This window comes from Saccopteryx bilineata, chromosome 2, assembly GCF_036850765.1.
Source record: "Saccopteryx bilineata isolate mSacBil1 chromosome 2, mSacBil1_pri_phased_curated, whole genome shotgun sequence".
Classification (NCBI taxonomy): domain Eukaryota; kingdom Metazoa; phylum Chordata; class Mammalia; order Chiroptera; family Emballonuridae; genus Saccopteryx; species Saccopteryx bilineata.
Genome location: NC_089491.1, coordinates 373,553,342 through 373,574,050, shown reverse-complemented (window position 1 = coordinate 373,574,050; position 20,709 = coordinate 373,553,342). Strand labels below are relative to the sequence as shown.

At 45.7% G+C, this 20,709-nt stretch overlaps 1 protein-coding gene across 1 annotated transcript; it reads right to left on the bottom strand.

Annotated features, from left to right (window-relative positions):
* Positions 1 to 13,199: 13,199 nt before the first annotated feature.
* LOC136323584 (keratin, type I cuticular Ha3-I) lies at positions 13,200 to 19,076 on the bottom strand. Its single transcript, XM_066255429.1, has 7 exons — positions 18,675 to 19,076; positions 16,774 to 16,856; positions 16,139 to 16,295; positions 14,589 to 14,750; positions 14,370 to 14,495; positions 13,975 to 14,195; positions 13,200 to 13,774 (listed from the first exon to the last, which is right to left on the bottom strand). Exons 1-7 carry the CDS (start codon positions 19,020 to 19,022, stop codon positions 13,657 to 13,659), a joined length of 1,215 nt encoding a protein of 404 aa, XP_066111526.1. The 5' UTR covers positions 19,023 to 19,076; the 3' UTR covers positions 13,200 to 13,656.
* Positions 19,077 to 20,709: the final 1,633 nt, after the last annotated feature.

Here is a 20,709-nt window from a genome sequence, read left to right as displayed (position 1 = left end):
GATCCCCGCTGGTCAGGGCGCAGATCAGCGACGCAGCCCGAGTTCCCCAAGTCTGGCAGTCACCGGCCGGACAGCAGCTTTTATATCCCCTCCCCAAGGGTGTTGGCACAAGGGTCAGATGTTTTCTTTGTTATTATTTATGCCAGTGTCCATAAGAACGTCTCATTAGCTGCCTGTTTATTTTCCAGCCCTGAGTACCTCAACTCATAAAAAAGCCCTACTCGTCCCAACTGCTATTTGTCCAGAGGGTAAAAATACATCTTCCGAAAGACCTGTCATCACGGTCACACAGGGGCCAGCCATCATTAGCCCAGGTTGGGCAGAGGAAAGAGAAGCCTGCGGCAGACGGGCTCTGGGGTGAGTGCCCCTCTTCCACATCTTCTCTGATGTAGATGGGCGGCCGACCCTTTTCGTCACAGATGCCAGTCCTTGGGAGACCAGAATGGTAAAAGCTGGATGCCCTGTGCCGTCTGCCACAGGCAGAGGCTGCTGAGAAGGTCTGGTCATGTGGCTCCTCCCAGTTGGAAAGACATCTTCATCCCAGCCATGTGAGCCAGGCAAATATTTGCGTGTGTGTGGTATGTGGAGTGTGTCGCACGTCTGTTTGGGCTTGGTCAGTGACCAGCAATCATGAGTAATAACTGCCCTATGAAGTGGAGAGAGACTCATCATAAAACTGCAAGAGGCTGGGGAACCACATTTCTCTGGGCTGTGCAGTGAACTGAACACTCACTCACCCTTCTTTCTAAAGGGGCCGGAAAAGCAGTGGTCAGAACCTGCAACACCCCAGCCCCAGGCCATTCACTGATAGGAACAGGGGAAGGAGATGGAGAAGGAGGAGATGAAGAGATGAAGGAGGAGAAAGAAATGGAGGAGGAGGAGATGAAGGAGAAGATGGAGGAGGAGGAGGAGCAGAAAGAGTTGGAGGAGGAGAAAATGGAGGAGGAGGAGGAGGAGGAGATGGAGGAGGAGGAGATGGTAGAGAAGAGGGAAGAGGAGAAGATGGAGAATGAGGAGGAGGAGATGAAGGAGAGGAGAAAGAGATGGAGGAGGAGGAGATGAAGGAGGAAGGGAGAGAAGGAACAGAAAAAGAAGGAGGGAGGAAGGAGGAAAGAAAAGAAGGAAGGAAAGAAAGAAGAAAGGAGATCAGTGAGCATCCAAAACACCGCATTAAAATGGGAATGTTGTGTCCTTGTTTTAAAACCATCTGGCAGAATGAGGAATATGGGTACAAAATACCCAGAGTATTATCTAGTGAATAAAATGCCATTGGAAAACTAGAATCTGCAGAAGATTTGGGTCCATGTGTAAATTCTGAGATGTATTAAATTTCCTGTCTCCTTTGGGCTTTGGTTCCTTGTCATCCTCTTGGAAGGATAGTAGCAACCCTGCAGCCTGTAGGCTCAGCCCTCTGGAAGGCAGCGCCCAGAGTGGGAGGTGGGGGTGAGGGTGGCAGTGGGATTGGTGGTCTGGATCAAGGGACACAGTCCCTTCTTTTCAATTGTTTTTTTCCATTTTTTTAGATGAGCCTGGAGGTAAGGCAGCCTCTAGAAGGAGCTAGAAGAATTGAAAACCAGGAGGTGAGGGAATGGAGACAGGGAGAAAGGATGGGTTGCTCGGATCTGACATGACACTCAGTACATCATGGGATGTGGAATTTTAGACGTAAGAGGGACCCCAAAAGATTATGTGGCCCAGAGCTTCTAAACAAGATTTTATACTCAGAACTGTTTAGGGTTGGGAGCTTTTGGAAAACACAGAGCCCAACTTGCACCCAGTTCTATTAAACCAGAATATATACTCATGGGAGCTTGAAAAGCTATATATTTGAAAGTTTCCCAGATGACTCAGATTATCAAATATGTTAGGAAACACCAATGTAATTTAATGCCACTATGACCATCACCCGCAAGCACTTTTTTAATATAAAAGATGATAAGGCTGGGATAGGACACATTTATGATAGACTTGACCACAAATGTTCTGGTTCCTGATCCGGTGTTCCTGCCACCGCTCCACATCCACAGATGGACACATCTGGGTAAGTATAATACGGCAACATTCACTGAAGACACATTCTTTTCATTCTTTTCTAATAATAGGCAATGCATTCATGTGATCAAAGTGCAAAAGGAATGCAGTGAACAGTCTCCCTTCTCTTCCTGTGTCCTGCCAGCCCTGCCTCTCACCCACCTCCCTCTGTCCCCAGTATTACTTACCCCTCTCTGCCTGAACTTATTCATTGATAACATGGAAACGGTGATACAGTGCCAATTTCATAAGTACTGTGAAGGTTAGATGATTTACACACGGACCCAAATCTTCTGCAGATTCTAGTCTTCCAATGGCATTTTATTCACTATATAAATACAGCACTTAGATCAGTGACTGGCCACATATTGTTTGATAAACATTAGCTATTATTTGTATACAAAAAGATAGATGTAGCCTGACCTGTGGTGGCGCAGTGGATAAAGCGTCAACCTGGAAATGCTGAGGTCGCCGGTTCGAAACCCTGGGTTTGCCTGGTCAAGGCACATATGGGAGTTGATGCTTCCAGCTCCTCCCCACTTCTCTCTCTCTGTCTCTCTCTCTTCTCTCTCCCTCTCTGTCTCTCTCTCCTCTCTAAAAATGAATAAATAAAAAAGTAAAAAAAAAAGATAGATGTATATGTATATATGTAATATATATTTTCTATTTTACCGTTCATTACACAAATGATAGTGTAATATGCACACTGTTCTTAACTTTCTTCTTTCTTAGCAAGATATCTTAGAACTCATTCCATATCAGTATATAAAATTCTTTATAGTATTCAATTGTACCAATCATTTACTTAATCAATTCTCTATTGAAAGACATTGGTTTCTAATTTCCAATATTTTGTAAATAGGAACTTTATATTTTAAATATTGCTATACTATAACTTAGCATATCTTTATATATCCCTCCCATAAGCTCTTGGAAGAGAAATTGCTGGGTAAATGAGTTTTTGTACTTGTCATTTTGATGGATGTCGCCAGGCCACCCTTTATAAAGGTTGTACCAGTTTATCCTCATACCAGGAATGTGTGAGAATACCTGTCCATGCTTTACCTGTACAACGTGTTATCAAAGTTGGTGACCTTGACAATCTGATAGGGAAAAGAGAGGACCTTGAAACAGTTTTAATTAGCATTTCTATTATCGTTAATACAACTAAGCAATATTGCAAATGCTCAAATGCTATCTGTGTTTCCTTTTCTGTGAATCATCTTTTTCATTGTCCACTTGTCTGAGGGGTTGTTGGTCTTTTTCTTCAATTGATAGGAATCCATTGTGAAATAGAAAATGAAAACCTTGTCTCTGAGTTAAAAATAGTTCCCAGGTTGTCATTTAACACTGTAGTTAAATAGTAATGATAATATTGACATTATAAATTTCATACTTGCTTACTGTGGAATTTCTGAAAAATACAAAAAGTTAAATTTATCTTCTATAAACCCACAACAATGATATTTACTCCTCTAATATTCTTATTTTCCTTTCAGTGTTTTTTCTAAATATTTACATGTAAATATAATATATATACATACAGATTATATATGTACAAGTCCATATATATATATCAACTACAATATTCTAAATCCGTGTTCCAAGGTATGTTAGAAAGTATAACTATTTTTCTCTAAGTCTGTTTAAACCTATTTCAAAACTTCATTCCAGTTTATGGGGGAGGTTAAGTCAGTTCTGTATAAATTCAGAAATCATTTGGGATTTCTCCCTTCCATCCTTTGTCTGGAGATGGTATCTGAGTTTGGTGGACTTGGATAGTATCATAGCATAAAAGAGAATGGCCGTGGTTCATGGTGTGCTTCCACTGAAATGTGCATGGTCCTCTCTTGTTCCTGACCATCATCCTCCCTCCGATGGCCAGCTGAGATATCTGAGTTCTCCTTCCTATCCACAAATTCTGCATCCTTCCCTCACTTAATCCAGGAGGCCAAAGATCTTCTCTGTCGCTCTTTTTACCGCAAAAGTCTATTTAAATTGCATAAGCTAAGCATTGACTTGAGTCATTCTCTTTACATTTCTACAGTACTAACCCTACGCGGGGGCAGTGAATATGAGAAAGACCCCACTGATGCCCCAAGTCATGAGGAAAGAGCAGCGGTGAGAGAAATTGCAGAAGAAAGGTAAGACCAGTCGAGCATTTAAGGTTTCATCTTGACACATAGTTTTACAAAATCAAGGTGATAGTGTGTAAATTGATTTATGTGCTGAATATTGTACATAACCTGAGAAGATGCTTATAAATATGTTGATTATTACATATTATAAACATTTGAGCATTTTATACTTTCATGTTGATGTAAACCTTCCTTATTGTTGGATATCTAAGCTGTTTCCAGTTTTCCAATACTAAAAGCAAAACTTGCTTACTTTAAACAAATTTATTGGGGTGACATTGGTTAATAGAATGATAAAGGTTCCGAGAGTACATTTATATGATACATCATCTATCTATATGTTGCATGATGTGCCCACCGCCCAAAGTCAAATCTTCTGTCACCGTAATTGGACCCCCTTTTCCATTTACTCCCCCCCCCATCCCCTCTGGGACCACCATACTGTTGCCTGTATCTGTAACTTTCAGTTTTATATTCTACCTATGAGGGAGATCACATGTTTCTTGACTTTTTTCTGTCTGACTTATTTCTTTGTCAAGAGATTTGTCATGATTCCTAGTCTGATCATGAAATCTCATTGTAGTATTTATCTGTACTTATTTCATTATTAATGCATTTATTTCACAGGCCACTTTTATTTCTACTTTTGGGAATTAGCTGCTCATGCCAATTTTTTGTTAAGCCATTCATCTTTACTAATTTATTTATAAGAACTTTTTTTTTTTTTGTATTTTTCTGAAGCTGGAAACGGGGAGAGACAGTCAGACAGACTCCCGCATGCGCCCGACCGGGATCCACCCAGCACGCCCACCAGGGGCGACGCTCTGCCCACCAGGGGGCAATGCTCTGCCCCTCCGGGGCGTTGCTCTGCCGCAACCAGAGCCACTCTAGCATCTGGGGCAGAGGCCAAGGAGCCATCCCCAGCGCCCGGGCCATCTTTGCTCTAATGGAGCCTTGGCTGCGGGAGGGGAAGAGAGAGACAGAGAGGAAGGAGGGGGGGGTGGAGAAGCAAATGGGTGCTTCTCCTATGTGCCCTGACCGGGAATCGAACCCGGGTCCCCCACACGCCAGGCCGACGCTCTACCGCTGAGCCAACCGGCCAGGGCCTATAAGAACTTATTTTAAGCTACATATATTAACTTTCCTTTCTGTCACTCACACATGTTGCAAAATTTGTCCCAGGATATCATTTCTTTTTAATTGTGTCCATAGTGTCTTTATGCATATATAATGCTTTTTATATAGGAATTCCCACCACATTTTCCTTTCTGCTGCTTTTATACTTTGAAACTTCACCATCCCCAAATGAGACACCTATTTATTTTAGTTTAGTTTTTACAGTTGCATTTTTTATACTTATTGCTGTTATCCATTAGGAATTTATTTTGAAGTGTAGGCAGATACTGCTTTACAAAAATGCCCTGGTATTCCTAATTGGGGGACTCGCGTGCATATTAAGTGAATGCTAAGTGTGCAATAAAGCAGTGGTCCCCACCCCCCGGGCCGCGGACCGGTACCGGTCCGTGGGCCATTTGGTACCGGTCCGCAGAGAAAGAATAAATAACTTACATTATTTCCATTTTATTTATATTTAAGTCTGAACGATGTTTTATTTTTTAAAAAATGACCAGATTCCCTCTGTTACATCCGTCTAAGACTCACTCTTGATGCTTGTCTCGGTCACGTGATACATTTATCCGTCCCACCCTAAAGGCTTGTCCGTGAAAATATTTTCTGACATTAAACCGGTCCGTGGCCCAAAAACAGGTTGGGGACCACTGCAATAAAGAACGAGATGGGGAGGTACAGCAGGAGTCATTAAAAACCTAGGCATAGCCTGACCTGTGGTGGAGCAGTGGATAAAGCATCAACCTGGAAATACTGAGGTCGCCGGTTCGAAACCCTGGGCTTGCCTGGTCAAGGCACATATGGGAGTTGATGCTTCCAGCTCCTCCCCCTTCTCTCTCTCTGTCTCTCTCTCCTCTCTCTCCCTCTCTGTCTCTCTCCTCTCTAAAAATGAATAAATAAAATAAAATAAAAAATCTGCTTGAGTTTACATTTCTTTAAAAAAAAAAAAAAAAACCTGGGCATGGCATCTGATCTGGCGGCCCCTAGTGTTCATCAAGTGACATTACATAGGCAACTTCTGGTGTTTTGTTCTGATTCTGGCTTTACCAGAAGCAACTCAACAAAACTTTGGTTTGATGTAAGAAGCTTTGTCTATTACATGGCACTGATTTAAATCATGTGTCCAATTAACCATCTCTTGGCAAAGGGGTCACATTATCAGCCCCTCCTATTGTGCTAGGTACTGCACTGAGCATTTTCTATGTGTTTTCTTGGTTAATATCCAAGATAACTCTATATAATAAGTATTATTATCCTTATCTTGTACATGAGGAACCTGAGGCTCATGGAGGTCAAATACTTTAACTAGAAAGTGCAGCACTAGAATTCAAACTGGATCTGTCTGCTACTGAAGTCCATCCTCCTTCCTCTGTCAGCCTTTCTTGAGGGAGCCAGAGAAAATTACCCCTTGGTCTTAAAGTAAGTGTTAGAGTAAGAATATATTCAAATGAGTGTAAGTTTTACAACCACAGAGACCATAGCTATTTTATTCACCAGTGTACATCCGTGATTACTGTATGGTGGGCACTCCTAAATATTTACTAAATGAATGAATAAACAAAATCATGAATAAGTGTGAGGTGACCCCTCGTAGTGCAATACAGTCAAAAGGGTCAACTGGGAGAGAGTGGGGTCCCCGCTGCCGTTCTCCACTCATCTTTCTCATGCTCTGCTTTGCTCGGGCGGCTCTGGAAACAGCACTGTCCTGTAGAACCTGCTTCAGGAAACGGACATGTTCTGCGTCTGCTCCGCCCAATGTGGAATCCTCCGGATGCACATGACCACTGAGCACTGGAAATGTGGCTAATGTGATGGAGAAACTGAATTTTTCATTGAAGTTAATGTTTATGTATTTATACTGAAATAGCCACATGTAGCCAGTGGATTCCAAATTGGACAGTACAGCTCCAGAGATTTAATTACAAATGAAGTGGCAGGTTAAGTTATTTGAATTGAGCTGCCATCATGAAAACCACTAAATATGCTATTTTACCCTAAAAAAACAAAACAAAACACCTGAATCTTCTTAAAGCATCAAAGGATTAAGATAGTACAAATTGTCCAGAAATTCTCAAAGAACTAAATAATTGGTAGGTACTCAGAGAGGTGACTGGGCACTGAAACTGCTTCTCACTCAAGGGCATTTTCTGAATTTAACAAATTTGAATGACAGTTTTCATTAGCTCTCAAGGAATGGAAACAGAAAATAAAGTCCAGGTCCCACTCATTGTAGAGACTCCTCTAGGAGATCCAGTCCCCACAGAGCTGGGACCCCAGAGGGCCGTACCCTTGGCATAATGGTGAGCTCTATATAACCTCAGCCCACCCACTCCTACCACAGGGCACTGGTCTTGCACGTTACCTGCGTGATTCCAAAACTTCATGCCATGAATGTAAAGAGGCCTCTGACCGGTGGTGCCTGAGTGGACCAGCAAGGGCAAATGCCCGTCCTTTCTGGAGTGACACGCCATCATCCTACCTCAATGAAGTCCCACAAATTCCAAGGAAAATGAAGGTCGTACTCATTAGTGTGATTCACCAAATATTTCTGTCCCTCTGCCCTTCAGAAATATAGGGCAGGAGTGCTCTTCTCTACCTCCTTTGAAGTCAAGTATGACCAAGTGATTTGCTTTTGTTAATCACATTCACATGTTATCAACCAAAGCCAAAGCTTTACGCATCATTGCAGAAAATCGCCACCCTTCCAAGCAGGTCCATCAAAGTATAGCTAGAGTTGGAGGTACTGTCGACCTGGGGTCTTGTGTAAGTATGATGATTGGAGCTTCCTAATGGCCTATGTTGGACTTAGAGCATGAGCAAGAAATAAACTCTTGTTATAAGACTTGGGAAATTTGGGAATTCATTCTTGCTGTGGAAACTGTAACTTAACCTATCCTGACTGATACAATAAACAACTCACAGTCATTCACAACTAAGCACACAAGGTAACAAGGCACCATGAGTGAGAACCAGTAGAAACAACAGAACATAAACAGACCACAAAGGCATCAGATACTGAAATTTTCAAACACAGATTATAATACAGTATATTGCTATTTTTTCATTGTGGCACCTTAATTGTTCATTGATTGCTTCTCATATGCGCCTTGACCACGGGGCTCCAGTCGAGTCATTGACCCCTAGCTCAAGCCAGCGACCTTGGGCTCAAGCCAGCGACCATGGGGTCATGTCTATAATCCCACGCTCAAACCGGTGACCTCAGGGTTTTAAACCCGGGTTCTCTGCATCCCAGGCTGACGCTCTATCCATTCTGCCACTGCCTGGTCAGGCAATATATTGCTATCTTTAAAGGACTGGAAAACAAGCTAGAAAAGATCTGTGCAGGTGGTCTTTGGGAAGACAGCCAACAAAAGAAAGTCAGCCCTGTTTAGACCTCCCGTAGAGTTTTATGGATGCTGGAAAATGAGAAGTAACGGTCTGATGTTTTCATTTGGTTCTTACCCAAGGTGAAGACTGACCAGAGGCCCCAGAGAAAGTCCTTGTTCTGGTCTCTCCTACTGCATAACAAACACCCAAATATAGTGTTATACATCAACAAACATTTTGGTTAAGCTTACGGATTCTGCGGGTCAGGAATTCTGAAGGGGCAGAGCACGGCTGGTCTCTGCTCTGTGATGTCTGGTGCATCATCTGCAAAGGCGTGAAGGCTGCTTGGGCTTCCCCGTGGTGCAGTGTCGGGGTCTCCAGCAGCCTAGGAGAAGCAGGTGGAAGCTGCTTTTCCTTTTATGAATGATCCTTAAAAGTCATTCAGTGCCACTTCCTCTGCAGTCACAAAGTGGTCCAGGTTTGAGGGGAGGGTCTGAGTCAACAGGAGTAAGAGCTGTTGGTGCGCAGTGTCTCTCTTCTCCAAGGTAATCCTCTCCCTACCCCGTGGGACGCTAATGGCGTGCAGTCATTGTCCTCCGCCTCTTTCCTCTCCATTCTCCCAACAACAAAACCAAGCTCTATCTGGTATCAGCCATTTCCTGGGGTTTACTAATAACCCTTTAACTGAAACATTGCATTCTCAATCTATTTTGCGTGTGTGTGTGTCCCTACCCCCTCCCTCAAATAAACAGGAAACTAGGGGGATTATTCAAAGGAAGTTGAAGGAAGGAGGAGAGAAGCAAATCACTGCTCTTTTTCGTTCTCTTCAGACCCTCAACACATGATTCCTCCCCGTTGGTGAGGGTGATGGAGCTTCTCTACTCAGTCTACTGATTCAAATGCTCATCTTTTCCAGAAACACCATCACGGACACACCCAGAAGTAATGTGGTCCAGCTACCTGGGCATCCCTTAACCAAGTCGACACATAAAATTAATCCCCTCCACAACCTCCATTTTTCTATCTACTTCTATGGTAAAATTTCTACACCAAGAAGAATGGCGCTGGATGATGTTGTTAATAAAAATCTAGGTTTTGAAGTTGAAAGAGGAAACCATTCTGAGCAGGGATGTTTCCTAAGACAATGACTCCACTACACAGATACCTTAGAGAACCTGTACACCCACGTGCAGTCACCCCTGGTAACCGTACCCTTACTCTACTGATGCCTCTCTGGCTGAGAGTCTTTTCATACTTGTTTGTGAGCATGGTGCTCCCCAGCCCATCCCAGAGAGGGAAATAACTCATTTTGTTTAAATCGTGTACAGGAGAACCAGACTCCTTGTAGTAAAGCAGCCAGATGTTTTATTGAGTGGACTTGACTCACTTGTCTTCTTTTTTCCTTGTCGTAAGTATGAAAATCACAAAGACCTTTACACGACTGCCTTATTGCAAGGACCTGGACGAATGTCACTTGCCATCACTCTGTGGCTGTGGCTGTGGGTGTCCAGGACCAAACATAAGAATACGGATTGTTCTGGTTACTCAGCCTATTCTACGCCCATTATTTCTGGGTGTGTCTGTTCCCATCGGGCAAACAGCTACGCCCCTAAGACTCCAAGGTCTGATACCCAGGATCCTCACAGCCATCAATGCTGAAGTAGAGATTAGCTTGCTCTTCGTCCAATTCTTCTGTGTTTTGTTTTGTTTTCATAACAGTAAAATACTTTTTTAAAAAAACCAACTAGGCATTAAAACAAAACAAAGAACGGAGAGAACATATTTAAACCCTATGCCAACATACTCAGGATTAGTGGCCCTCAAGACTTTTCCATATTTGCTCTGTGTTTAAAAATCAAGTAAATGTTTAAAAAGAAGCATTAAAGATAAGACAGAACTTCTTTGACTTTTGTACCCATTTACATTCCAGTCCCTATCTCTTCTTTCCCAGAGACAAACACCATCGTGAATTTATATATATATTCTCCTAGCATTTTATGTCTTTATAAGTGTACATACAAGTCCCAGCTTTTTCAAAGATATAGGCATAAAGATTAACTAGGATTTTTCAATCAACTTATTTCACTGGATATGCCATTCATGTGAGTTTGAAAGAACTCCTTGGTTCAACCAAGAGGTTCACTTTTTCACCAAGTCTTCATTTGTCATTGGTCCCAACTTAACTAGAGAAGGAGGGAAAAAAAAAAAAAAAGATTATTTTAGACACACCCTGGCTCTCTCAGTTAAATCCCCAAACTTTCTAGAAGGTATATCTTACTTTGTCACCTGTGATCAGCTTTCTTTGCAGCAAGAGATGCCCGGCCTCTGTAGAGACAAGAGCAGCATCAAGGATGAGACCAGAGCTTTCCGGTCTCGGCTGGGTCTCTGGGCAGCATTGTGCCGTGGGCGTGACAGGCGGTGCTCCGTGTCTACGTTTCAGTGCCTCCGAGGAGAACTGAAAAAGATTCAAACTTTGTGCAGTCAAACCCCATAAGTTCCTTACTTAATTTCTGTTTTCTATTGGGCTTCATTCAGAAGTTGTACTTCAGCTCATGTGCTTGTCCCCAAAATTCTTTCACAATGAAGTTTGTGACTAATCCTGTGAGTGTCATGGTTGTTAATGTAGGAATGACACACTGCCCTCAAAGAACATATTGCCAAGTTTAAGAGAAGGGGACTTACTCCCTTATCGTTAGAAAAAGACAAGGACATGCCTACATGTTTCCTGTTCTCATAGTCACTCAAGTGTGGATCCTCCTAATGAGCAAAAGCCTTTTTTGCTGTGTGCCATTATTCCAGCCACCTCTCTGTGCTCTATTTCTTCATCTGCTTTAAATGGGTTATTTATTTCAGGCAGGCAGTTGGCTTAATTATTTGTTGAGCACCTAATTGTCTGCCTCCTAATTGTCTGCCATAAAAGGCACCATAAGGATCAGTTAAGAAATGTGAAAATTCTTCAAAGTGATTTAAACTAGAGGGGGAATCTAGTAGGAACAATGGATTGAATAGAGCCCAGGGCCGGGCTCTGAGCAGGCTGCATGGTGGTCTCAAGGCTGCCCCTGCAGTTGTGAGAGTTGTGCGGGGACAAGAGCGCCCAGCAGGGGATGCATGGAAGCTGAAGACCAGCTCACGAGCCGCTGGTCAAACCAGGCACCTGTGGGTGTGTCCACCCTGGAAGGGAGCCTTTCTCTAACTCACCAAGGACACTCAAGCTGAGGACAGGACATCTGCCCATGACTCAGGCAGACGCTGCAAGGGCAGGAGAGAATTAGGGGGCAGAGGGAGACACAGAGAGAAGGACAGGGGCGCTCTGTGAATCCGGGGCTTCACCGGGGTGACCGTAGGTGCTTGCTCTCTCCTGACAGCCCAGAACAACCTTGGGAGACGGGACTGTTGGAATCCACTCAGTGCTTCAGACCGACACACCATTTCACACAGTGTAGCTATCTGGGGTGAATTTGCCTGTCAGAAAAAATGCATGTGTATAAATCTCATGCTTGTCTCTCATTGTGCAAAGACCTTTGTGATGAAAACAAAACTATCTCACTTTGAACTCTTTAATCATACATGTGTTGTTCCAAAGAATTTCCACCCATACCTTATGTCAGGTTGAGATGACATGTCCCAATTTATACAGAGAGTGAGGGGTTATGGGGGAACAGGCTCACCAACCCTCTGGGTTTCATAATATTTCTTTTTATACCCCTACTGGAAAAATTTGGAGTGCACACCTATAATATGTTTACTTATTCTTATGCATTTTATAATATGTATATATACTGCATCTGTAAAACATTATGCATATTATAAAAGATATACTATACATGACTAATAAAAATTTTAAAGGAATATATAACCTGTTATTATTTATTATATTAATTTTTATTATGAAATAGACATAAACATTGATGCTCCCAAAGTATACTATAACTCAGTGATATGAAAGGTAATATTAAGAATTCCATTCTGGTGAGAGAATGTGATTGAAAATGAATCTTTTTAACATTTTGGTTTAATGATTTGTAATACATTGACTTGAGGGTCTGGATCTGTGTACAATATATTTCTGCATATGTTAATATAAACTTTTCAGGCACAAAATAGTTCTTTCTTGATTGTGATAGCTATTGGGAGAAAGGGGACTCTCGAGTATGTGGAGATTGAGTCGGAGGAAGGGAATTCTTGGCTGAGTATATTTTTCCCAGTTCTTCCCAGGTCATACAATACTTCATGGTACCAAGAAGCACGGCCTTTCTCTCCAGATGCACTTCCTCCCGTTGTTGACCTGTTTCTGTGACTGTCTCACATATTCCCTCTGAAGAGCGTGACAGAAAACGTTTGCAGATGCTCCCCTGAATTTGCTGTTCCTTCCCACCACCTCTGTCCTGAACATGAAATCTACATCAGTGGGTGACGTCTAGTGCAGACTTTTCCTTTAAGGGAAGTCACAGACCACACGTTGGGGGTGAATGACCCCTTCATCTGATGGAAGAACACTGGTTACTTGTTATTTATACAAGACACCCTCTTACGGAATTGATGAACGGAAAGGACAATGATCAGTTTTCTGCCAGGATAAGATTTTATTAGGAGGCTAACAAGGGACCTTTTATTGCACCTCCAAAGACCAAAAGAGTGACAAGGAAGATTTCTCCCAATTATGTTTAGTGGTATAGTGCGCCGATCAGCAATATCATCTTTAATGTAACTATTTTAAAATCACACCTAGGTGAGTGTCTGTTAAAGCATAACACGGTATGCAGAATGTCGCTGTGATAATAGGCACTACTTGACCCTGTTACAGAGTTCTCTGTGAGACTCAGAAGATAGAGACAGCCAGTAGACTCTGATGTCCCAGAGTAAAGAGACAAATCAGAAGGTCAGCAGAAGACTAGCAGTGAACCCTGGAAGCTGGTGATGTTAGAAGTGAAGTGTCTTCCTTTCTCCAAAGTGGTCACTGTTGGAGATGTTTGGATGAAGTGGAGTTGAGATGTGATTTTGGAGCCCTTCTCCTCTTCCTGGCACCGGGCCCCTAGCACACAAAGGTGTTACAGGGCCCACACCGAACATGTGGGGCACAAGGATTGGAGACACAGGGTCCAATGGGCTTGTCACATGCATTGGTTGTGGCACATGGGTTGCAGGGGAGCCTGAAGACAAAAGCATTGGGGCAAGTTAGGGTAAAATGAGCTGAAGAAATGGGAAGATACTAAACATACTTTGTTTATATCTTTCTTCCTTCGCAGCCAACCAGAAGCTTGAAGTTATAAACTCATTTGCATTGAGAAGACTTTTCATCCCCACCACAACCTCACCCGCTCTCCAGGAAAGGAACTAGCTTCATACTCACTTGCAGTCCTCGCTCTCCAGCAGGCCCCGGTACGTGTTGATCTCACACTCCAGCCGCGCCCGCACGTCCAGCAGCACCTGGTACTCCTGGTTCTGCCGCTCCAGGTCGCTCCTGATCTCCGCCAGCTGGGACTCCACGTTGGTGACCATGCACTGCACCTGGGACAGCTGGGAGCTGTAGCGGGCCTCGGTCTCCGTCAGCGTGTTCTCCAGTGAGTCTCTCTGTGGGAAGACGGGGGTGTCACACAGCTGCTCCTTGACCAGGTGCCTCCACAGGCTTCCTCCCACAGAACTCACAAGCTTCAAGAGTCAAAGAGACTGGGACCTCAAGGGCATCTCTGTGACTCTGATTTCCTGACCTGACCCTTGTCAGTGGGAGGTCTGAGCGACACCCACCAGGTTGTGCTGGGCCTGCAGCTCGATCTCCAGGGCGTTGACCGTGCGTCTCAGCTCGATGATCTCCGCCTGGCAGGTCTGCAGCTGCTCTGCGCTGGACACCACCTGCTTATTCAGCTCCTGGGTCTGAAATACCAAAGGTGACACACAGGATCAGGCCCTGCCCTAAGGGCCGTAATGGGCCTTGGGTTCTGAGTGGCCATGCGCCGAGATGCCCACCTGGTTGGTATACCATTCCTCCACGTCCCTGCGGTTGGTCTCCACCAGGGCCTCATACTGACACCTGGTCTCGTTGAGCACGCGGTTCAGGTCCACGGTGGGGGCAGCGTCCACCTCCACGTTGAGGCGGTCCCCAATCTGGCAGCGCAGGGTGTTGACTTCCTGATGGAAGATTTAAAATATTTTAACAATATTTATTAACTTTTAAAGCAGTGGTTCTCAACCTTTCTAATGCCATGACCCTGCGATACAGTTCCTCATGTTGCGGTGACCCCAAACCAAAAAATAATTTTGGTGGCTACTTCATAACTGTAATTTTGCTACAGTTATGATTCGGAATGTAAATACCTGATATGCATTATGTATTTTCCGATGGCTTTAGGTGACCCTGCCGGGGTCACGACCCACAGGTTGAGAACCGCTGTTTTAAAGATTTACAAATTGAAGGTATCACAAAGGATCCTGGTCCTCTCCTCTAAGAATGCAATTCAACACTTGAAAGTTTTCAACAGCCCAGTTCCCTCCGTTCCTCTCCTTCACTGGGTTCTATATTCATGACTAAATGTATTCACTTTACAAAGTGCTTTCAGGTCCATGGTCTCTTTCCCCCGTGTATTCAGCGTACCACTCCTCATTGGGAGAGGAGATGTCGTGGACCACGATTTGCAATGTGGACCCCAAATATCAAGTTCGGTATTTTTGCTGGTGTACCATAGAGCCTCTTACGTTAGATTCTTAACCACGAGTGGTAACAAGGATAGAGTTTGGCTAAAGAGAAATTAAAAAATGCTTACTTCAAACTCTGCCATCCTGGCATAGAATGAACTTAACTGGTGATTTGCTGATTCCACCAGTGTAGGTTTTGCTGAAGGGAATAAGTATCTGTTCATTTCACTGCTCACCTCTGCAAGGAGCCAACATTGTGTGGTGCTAGGGCAAGGTGGATGTCAGGTTTGACTTAGGTTTCATCCCTACCACTTACCATGTGGCTTCTAGAAGCTTCTAAAAGCCCCAATTTCTTCATCTATAAAATGAGAACTACTTCTGGAGTTCTCAACCACTTAGTACAATGGCACACACACACTTGATTAATACTAACCCTCACCATTTGCATTGTTTGGGAATTTAAGGCTTGCATGAAATATCAGTCTTCTTTATTCGTGCAACCAAGCAGTGGTAGTGAACTTTTTTTTTCAGTGTTTCCCTCAGGCAATTCTGATTAGCAGGAAAAGCTCCAAGTGACAAGGAAGAGAGGGGTTTTGTTCCCAGCTCAGCCGTCATGGCTGAGGGGAGAGGCTCGTCTGGCGTCTCCAGTGTGAAATGGGAAATTTGGATGGAAGAGTCCTGCAACCCCTCCTGCTCTGACCTGGGGCAGAGGCTGCCTGGTCGCCATCCTCATCTGCTATCAGTGATTTTTCGATTACCCATTCTTGACCAATCCGTTTTTGTTTGGAGAACACGTTCCCTGGCTAGCTGAGCCTCTCCCGCACCTGTGAGGTTGGAAGCTGGCCTTCGCCAGGCCCGTCTTGTTGCCCCTGGGGGGACGTTACCTGCTCATGGTTCTGCTTGAGGCAGAGCAGCTCCTCCTTCAGGGACTCCACCTGGGCCTCCAGGTCGGACTTGCACAGGGTCAGCTCGTCCAGGATCCTGCGCAGGCTGTTGATGTCCGACTCCACCAGCTGTCGCAAGCCCAGCTCCGTCTCGTACCTGTGGTGCGCACAGGGGCGTCAGAGGCAGGCCTGGCCTTGACTCTGGTTTGGTTTGTCAGACAGCCGGGAGTCGAGGCTTGAGTTTTTTACAGCCGTCGTCTCTTTCATTTAGATTTTTAATACTGAGCAGTGCCTGCTGGAGAAAAATCCACTGCTAATAAATTTTAATAAATTAAGAGCCAGTGGACTTCAGGGGATAAAAGCCCATAAAAATGGCGAGATTGCCAAAATTAAGACACGTCCCAGAGCCTCCTGATTGGACCCTGGGCTGAGTGGAGCATCAGGGCAGCAGGCTGCCGCAGGAGGAGCAGAGGGAGAGCCTGAATGTGGGGGAGAGACCTCGGAGCTCCGGCCAGCCAGGAGGTGGCGGAGAAAGCATCCAGGGAGAAGCTTTGTCGCTGTTCGCTGGTGCTGAAGACAGGCTAAGGGGATGGAGAGGACAGAGGGAGGGTGACACCCACCCACGTGCCACTCACTTGGTCCTGAAGTCGTCCGAGGCCAGCTTGGCGTTGTCGATCTGCACCACCAGCCGGGCATTCTCAGACTTGGCACACAGGATCTACAAGGCCCAGAACATTCTGCTGTGAGCTTGGTTACATTTAGCCAGCAGCAGTCCCTACTAATTCATTTATCTGGAAGGAGCAGAATGAAAAAAAAAATCACAGTGGATCTTATATAAGATTATTAAACACTATCCATGTGATCAATAAATATTTGAGTCATTAAATTTGAAAAGAAGAAAACCAAAATACGGGGGGGTCCTCGGGTTACGACAGTCTCGACGTACGATGTTTGGAGTTTACAATGCTCACTCCCAGAAAAACTTTAAAAAGTTGAGACGTGAGTGTTTTGGCTTACACTGTTAGCATCCTACTTACAGATCACGTGGGCAAATAGTTTGGTTGTGCGCGGCAGAAGAATACGCAGTAACACGGTGTGTGAGGGAGTTGGCATCCCCAGTATGCTTACCTAAGCCATTTTTGTGGCTTAGTTGGTTTTTACGTTCTAGATTATGATTTTACAACTGTGTTAGGATAGGCAAGTGACTTAGGCTAGGATGTATTTTGACTTACACCAAAATTCAGGTTACATCACTACCGGAGGAACGGAACTATGTTGTAACCTGAGGACCCCCCCTATAGGCAAGAAGAGTCTCAGTAGATAAATGATCTTTTTCTTTCCTAAAAAGCAATACTAAGAAACTGGTAGTAAGTAGCATTTATCTTTTTTTTTTTTTTTTTTTTAATTTTTCTGAAGCTGGAAACAGGGAGAGACAGTCAGACAGACTCCCGCATGCACCCGACCGGGATCCACCCGGCACACCCACCAGGGGCGGTGCTCTGCCCCCCAGGGGGCGATGCTCTGCCCATCCTGGGCGTCGCCATGTTGCGACCAGAGCCACTCTAGCGCCTGAGGCAGAGGCCACAGAGCCATGCCCAGCGCCCGGGCCATCTTTGCTCCAATGGAGCCTTGGCTGCGGGAGGGGAAGAGAGAGACAGAGAGGAAAGCGCGGCGGAGGGGTGGAGAAGCAAATGGGCGCTTCTCCTATGTGCCCTGGCCGGAAATCGAACCCGGGTCCTCCGCACGCTAGGCCGACGCTCTACCGCTGAGCCAACCGGCCAGGGCGCATTTATCTTTTAAAACTTCCTTGATGTCTGGCGTGGTTCTCAGAGCTGAAGATACAAAAATGAGTAAGCACTAGATCCTGCCCTCAAGAATCTTCCAGTCCAGTGGGGACGATCAACACATAACCAGCAGATGGGGTGGTGGGGGGGGGAGAGAGGACCGGGTCAGGGAAGCAGCCGTGCCCTCCCGACCACCCAGGACGGCTTGGCACTATGTCCTGGTCAGTAGTTTTCACTGTCTCTGGTTTTAGCCCACCATTTCATGCCTTTGCTGGAAAGTACACGCCGGGAGAAGCCAGAGGCGTCTAGGAAAGGACAGGGAAGTCCAGGCAGTTCGGCACCCGCAGCAATAAGAGGGCGGAGCAGTCAAAGATCCCGATGAGAGAGAGAGAAAAAAAATGGTCCAGTCTCTACAGAAGGTTCTGCTTCCTCAGCTCCCTTCAGTGGTTTCTCTCACCCCAGGGTAATAATTCCAGAGCTTGGCAAAAGCACAGCTGCCTTCAGAGGCAGCTTTTAATTACAGCTTATTTATGCAAAGTGCTGCTACCTCCACATAGACTAACACTATGCAAATATTCAGACCTAACAGTCCCGGGCCTAGAATCACATGGGCCCTCCAGAAGAGAAAATGGAAAAGCCAGGCTGAACCCCCTGTGCATCAATCACCCTAAGAGCTCCTCTGGTTTCTGAATCATATCTCAGATTCCCTCCCTGAGACTTCCTGCCCAGGCAGTGCGGAGCCCACCCCGCACCTTCTGCTGGAGCTCCTCGATGGTCCGGAAGTAGGACTGGTAGCTGGGGCACAGCAGGGGCTCCTGCTGCTGGCAGCGCTCCTGGATGCGGCACTCCAGCTCCGCGTTCTCCCGCTCCAGCTGCCGCACCTTCTCCAGGTAGCTGGCCAGGCGGTCGTTCAGGATCTGCATGGTCTCCTTCTCGCTGCCATTGAAGGAGCCCTCGCAGAACCAGCCGCAGTTGCCCACGTTGGCGGGGATGTTGCAGGCCCCGGGCAGGGGGATGCTGTGGCAGCTGGGGGCCACGCAGGGCCGGGAGGGGCAGCCGGAGCGGCAGCTGAGGTTGGGCAGGCAGCAGTTGTAAGGCATGGTGCTGGGAGGGAGCGGAGCGCCCGGCTGAAGACAGAGTCCCGGTTCTCCAGGGAGCTTGTGGGTCTCCTACTCCTGGGAGCATTTATACCCCTGCCACAGAGGGTGTGGACATGGATGGCAGCCCTTTAATTCTTGCTTACTTTGCTAATGTCCAAAACCCTTCCCCTCAACTTGTTACATTTCCTCAGAAGAGTCCCTCACCTCATAAAAGTCTTTGCTCGGGCTTCTCCCAAACCCAGGACTCCTGTTCCGCGCTGTGCGTCAGTGGGGTAGGAGCTTCCCAGTGGCTTCAAAGAGGTGGCCTCATGAACGCCCTGGCCTTTATTAGTGGGTGTGGTGGGCCAGGGACACGATTGCTCCTTTGCTTCCTGGCTTCACAGCCCTGGCTTCTTGACAAGCCTCTGGCTCTTCTCGCTGAGATAGAAAATCTTAGTTCCTGCCTGTGTATCTTTTTCTAGGTCAAATTTCCAAACGCCAGATTCCAAATTTCATGGTTCTCAGAAAGAGGAGTAGATCGCTCTGGGACTGTTAAAACAGCCTGGTTCACAGTGGCCCTGTTTCCTGATACTGTGGGTACCATTTCTATCCATGATGATGTCCATCAACCAAATAACAGATCCTCACTCAGACCCATAGTTTTACAGGGCACTGTGAGAAACGGTGGCCAAGACCAGGGCCGTGGTCCGGAGGAGCTGGCATTTGTTCAGCACCTGCACGGGCCTAAGGTGCTGCTAGACACTTTTCAGAAGCATGATCTCATTCGCTCCTCACCATGACCCTTCAAGATCAAATGATACTGTTCCCATTACATGGATAGGCAAACCGAAATATAGAGAATAGAAGTTAATATGTTGTGAAGCCAGGATGCCAACATGAGTCTCTGTTCTTTCCATCATACTACACTGCTTAAATAAATGAACTACCTCCACCCCCAACTTTTTCCTTACTGAACCTCAATAAGCCAAGAAGTTCAGCATTAGAGGAACGGGGAGAAGCTCAGTGAGGATGGCGTGAGCCAGGGAGAGACAGATGAGGGTGGAGGAGAAGCAGGTTCTCTCCATCCTCCCCTGCTGTGTAGGTATAACTGACCTGCCTCCTTCCCTAACTTCTGACACATCCTCTTGTCCTCCTCACCAAGCTCTCGTCTCACCTTGAACATGGAACTGTCATTTCTTGTGTGCGTACCTCCCTCACTAGCAGAGTTTCCTAAAGGCATGAGGGGCCATGTACATCTCCTTGAGTTTAAGCTTTATCTTGAGGGCAATGGGGAGCCATTGAAGGTTCTAAGGAGAGGAGTGATGTTGATTCATTCTTGATAAGCATGCATTTAAAGGAACAGGGGAATGTGCAACAGGTCCTCGGAGTTGACTGGGATTCATGACGGACCTAATGCCAGTGCAGATGCGCGTGTTGGAGAAATGGGCCCCAGGAGAGGGCACAAAGAGAAAAGCAACAAGGGGCTGAGCGCCAAGCAGGCCAATTCCCCAACCAGAGGGCAGGATAAAGAGAGAGTCAGGGGGGAAATGGGGAAATGCAAGAGAACATGAAGAGAGCCAGTTCATGGTATGACAGACAGTCAGGGAGAAGAGAGCTCCGGAGTGGAGGGGAAGGTCAGACCAGCTGCAGCAAAGGGGCCCTGTAAGGTCAGAACAGATACAGGTCTCGGATACGTTGGCCAGCATAT

What these genes read in the sequence shown, in the direction of transcription:
- LOC136323584 (XM_066255429.1), bottom strand. Translation starts at nt 19,022, where the DNA reads ATGCCTTACAACTGCTGCCTGCCCAACCTCAGCTGCCGCTCCGGCTGC. An exon ending in TCGGACGACTTCAGGACCAA is followed by an intron (nt 16,296 to 16,773) that starts GTGAGTGGCACG and finishes TGCGCACCACAG; the next exon opens with GTACGAGACGGAGCTGGGCT. An exon ending in TCAAGCAGAACCATGAGCAG is followed by an intron (nt 14,751 to 16,138) that starts GTAACGTCCCCC and finishes ATCTTCCATCAG; the next exon opens with GAAGTCAACACCCTGCGCTG.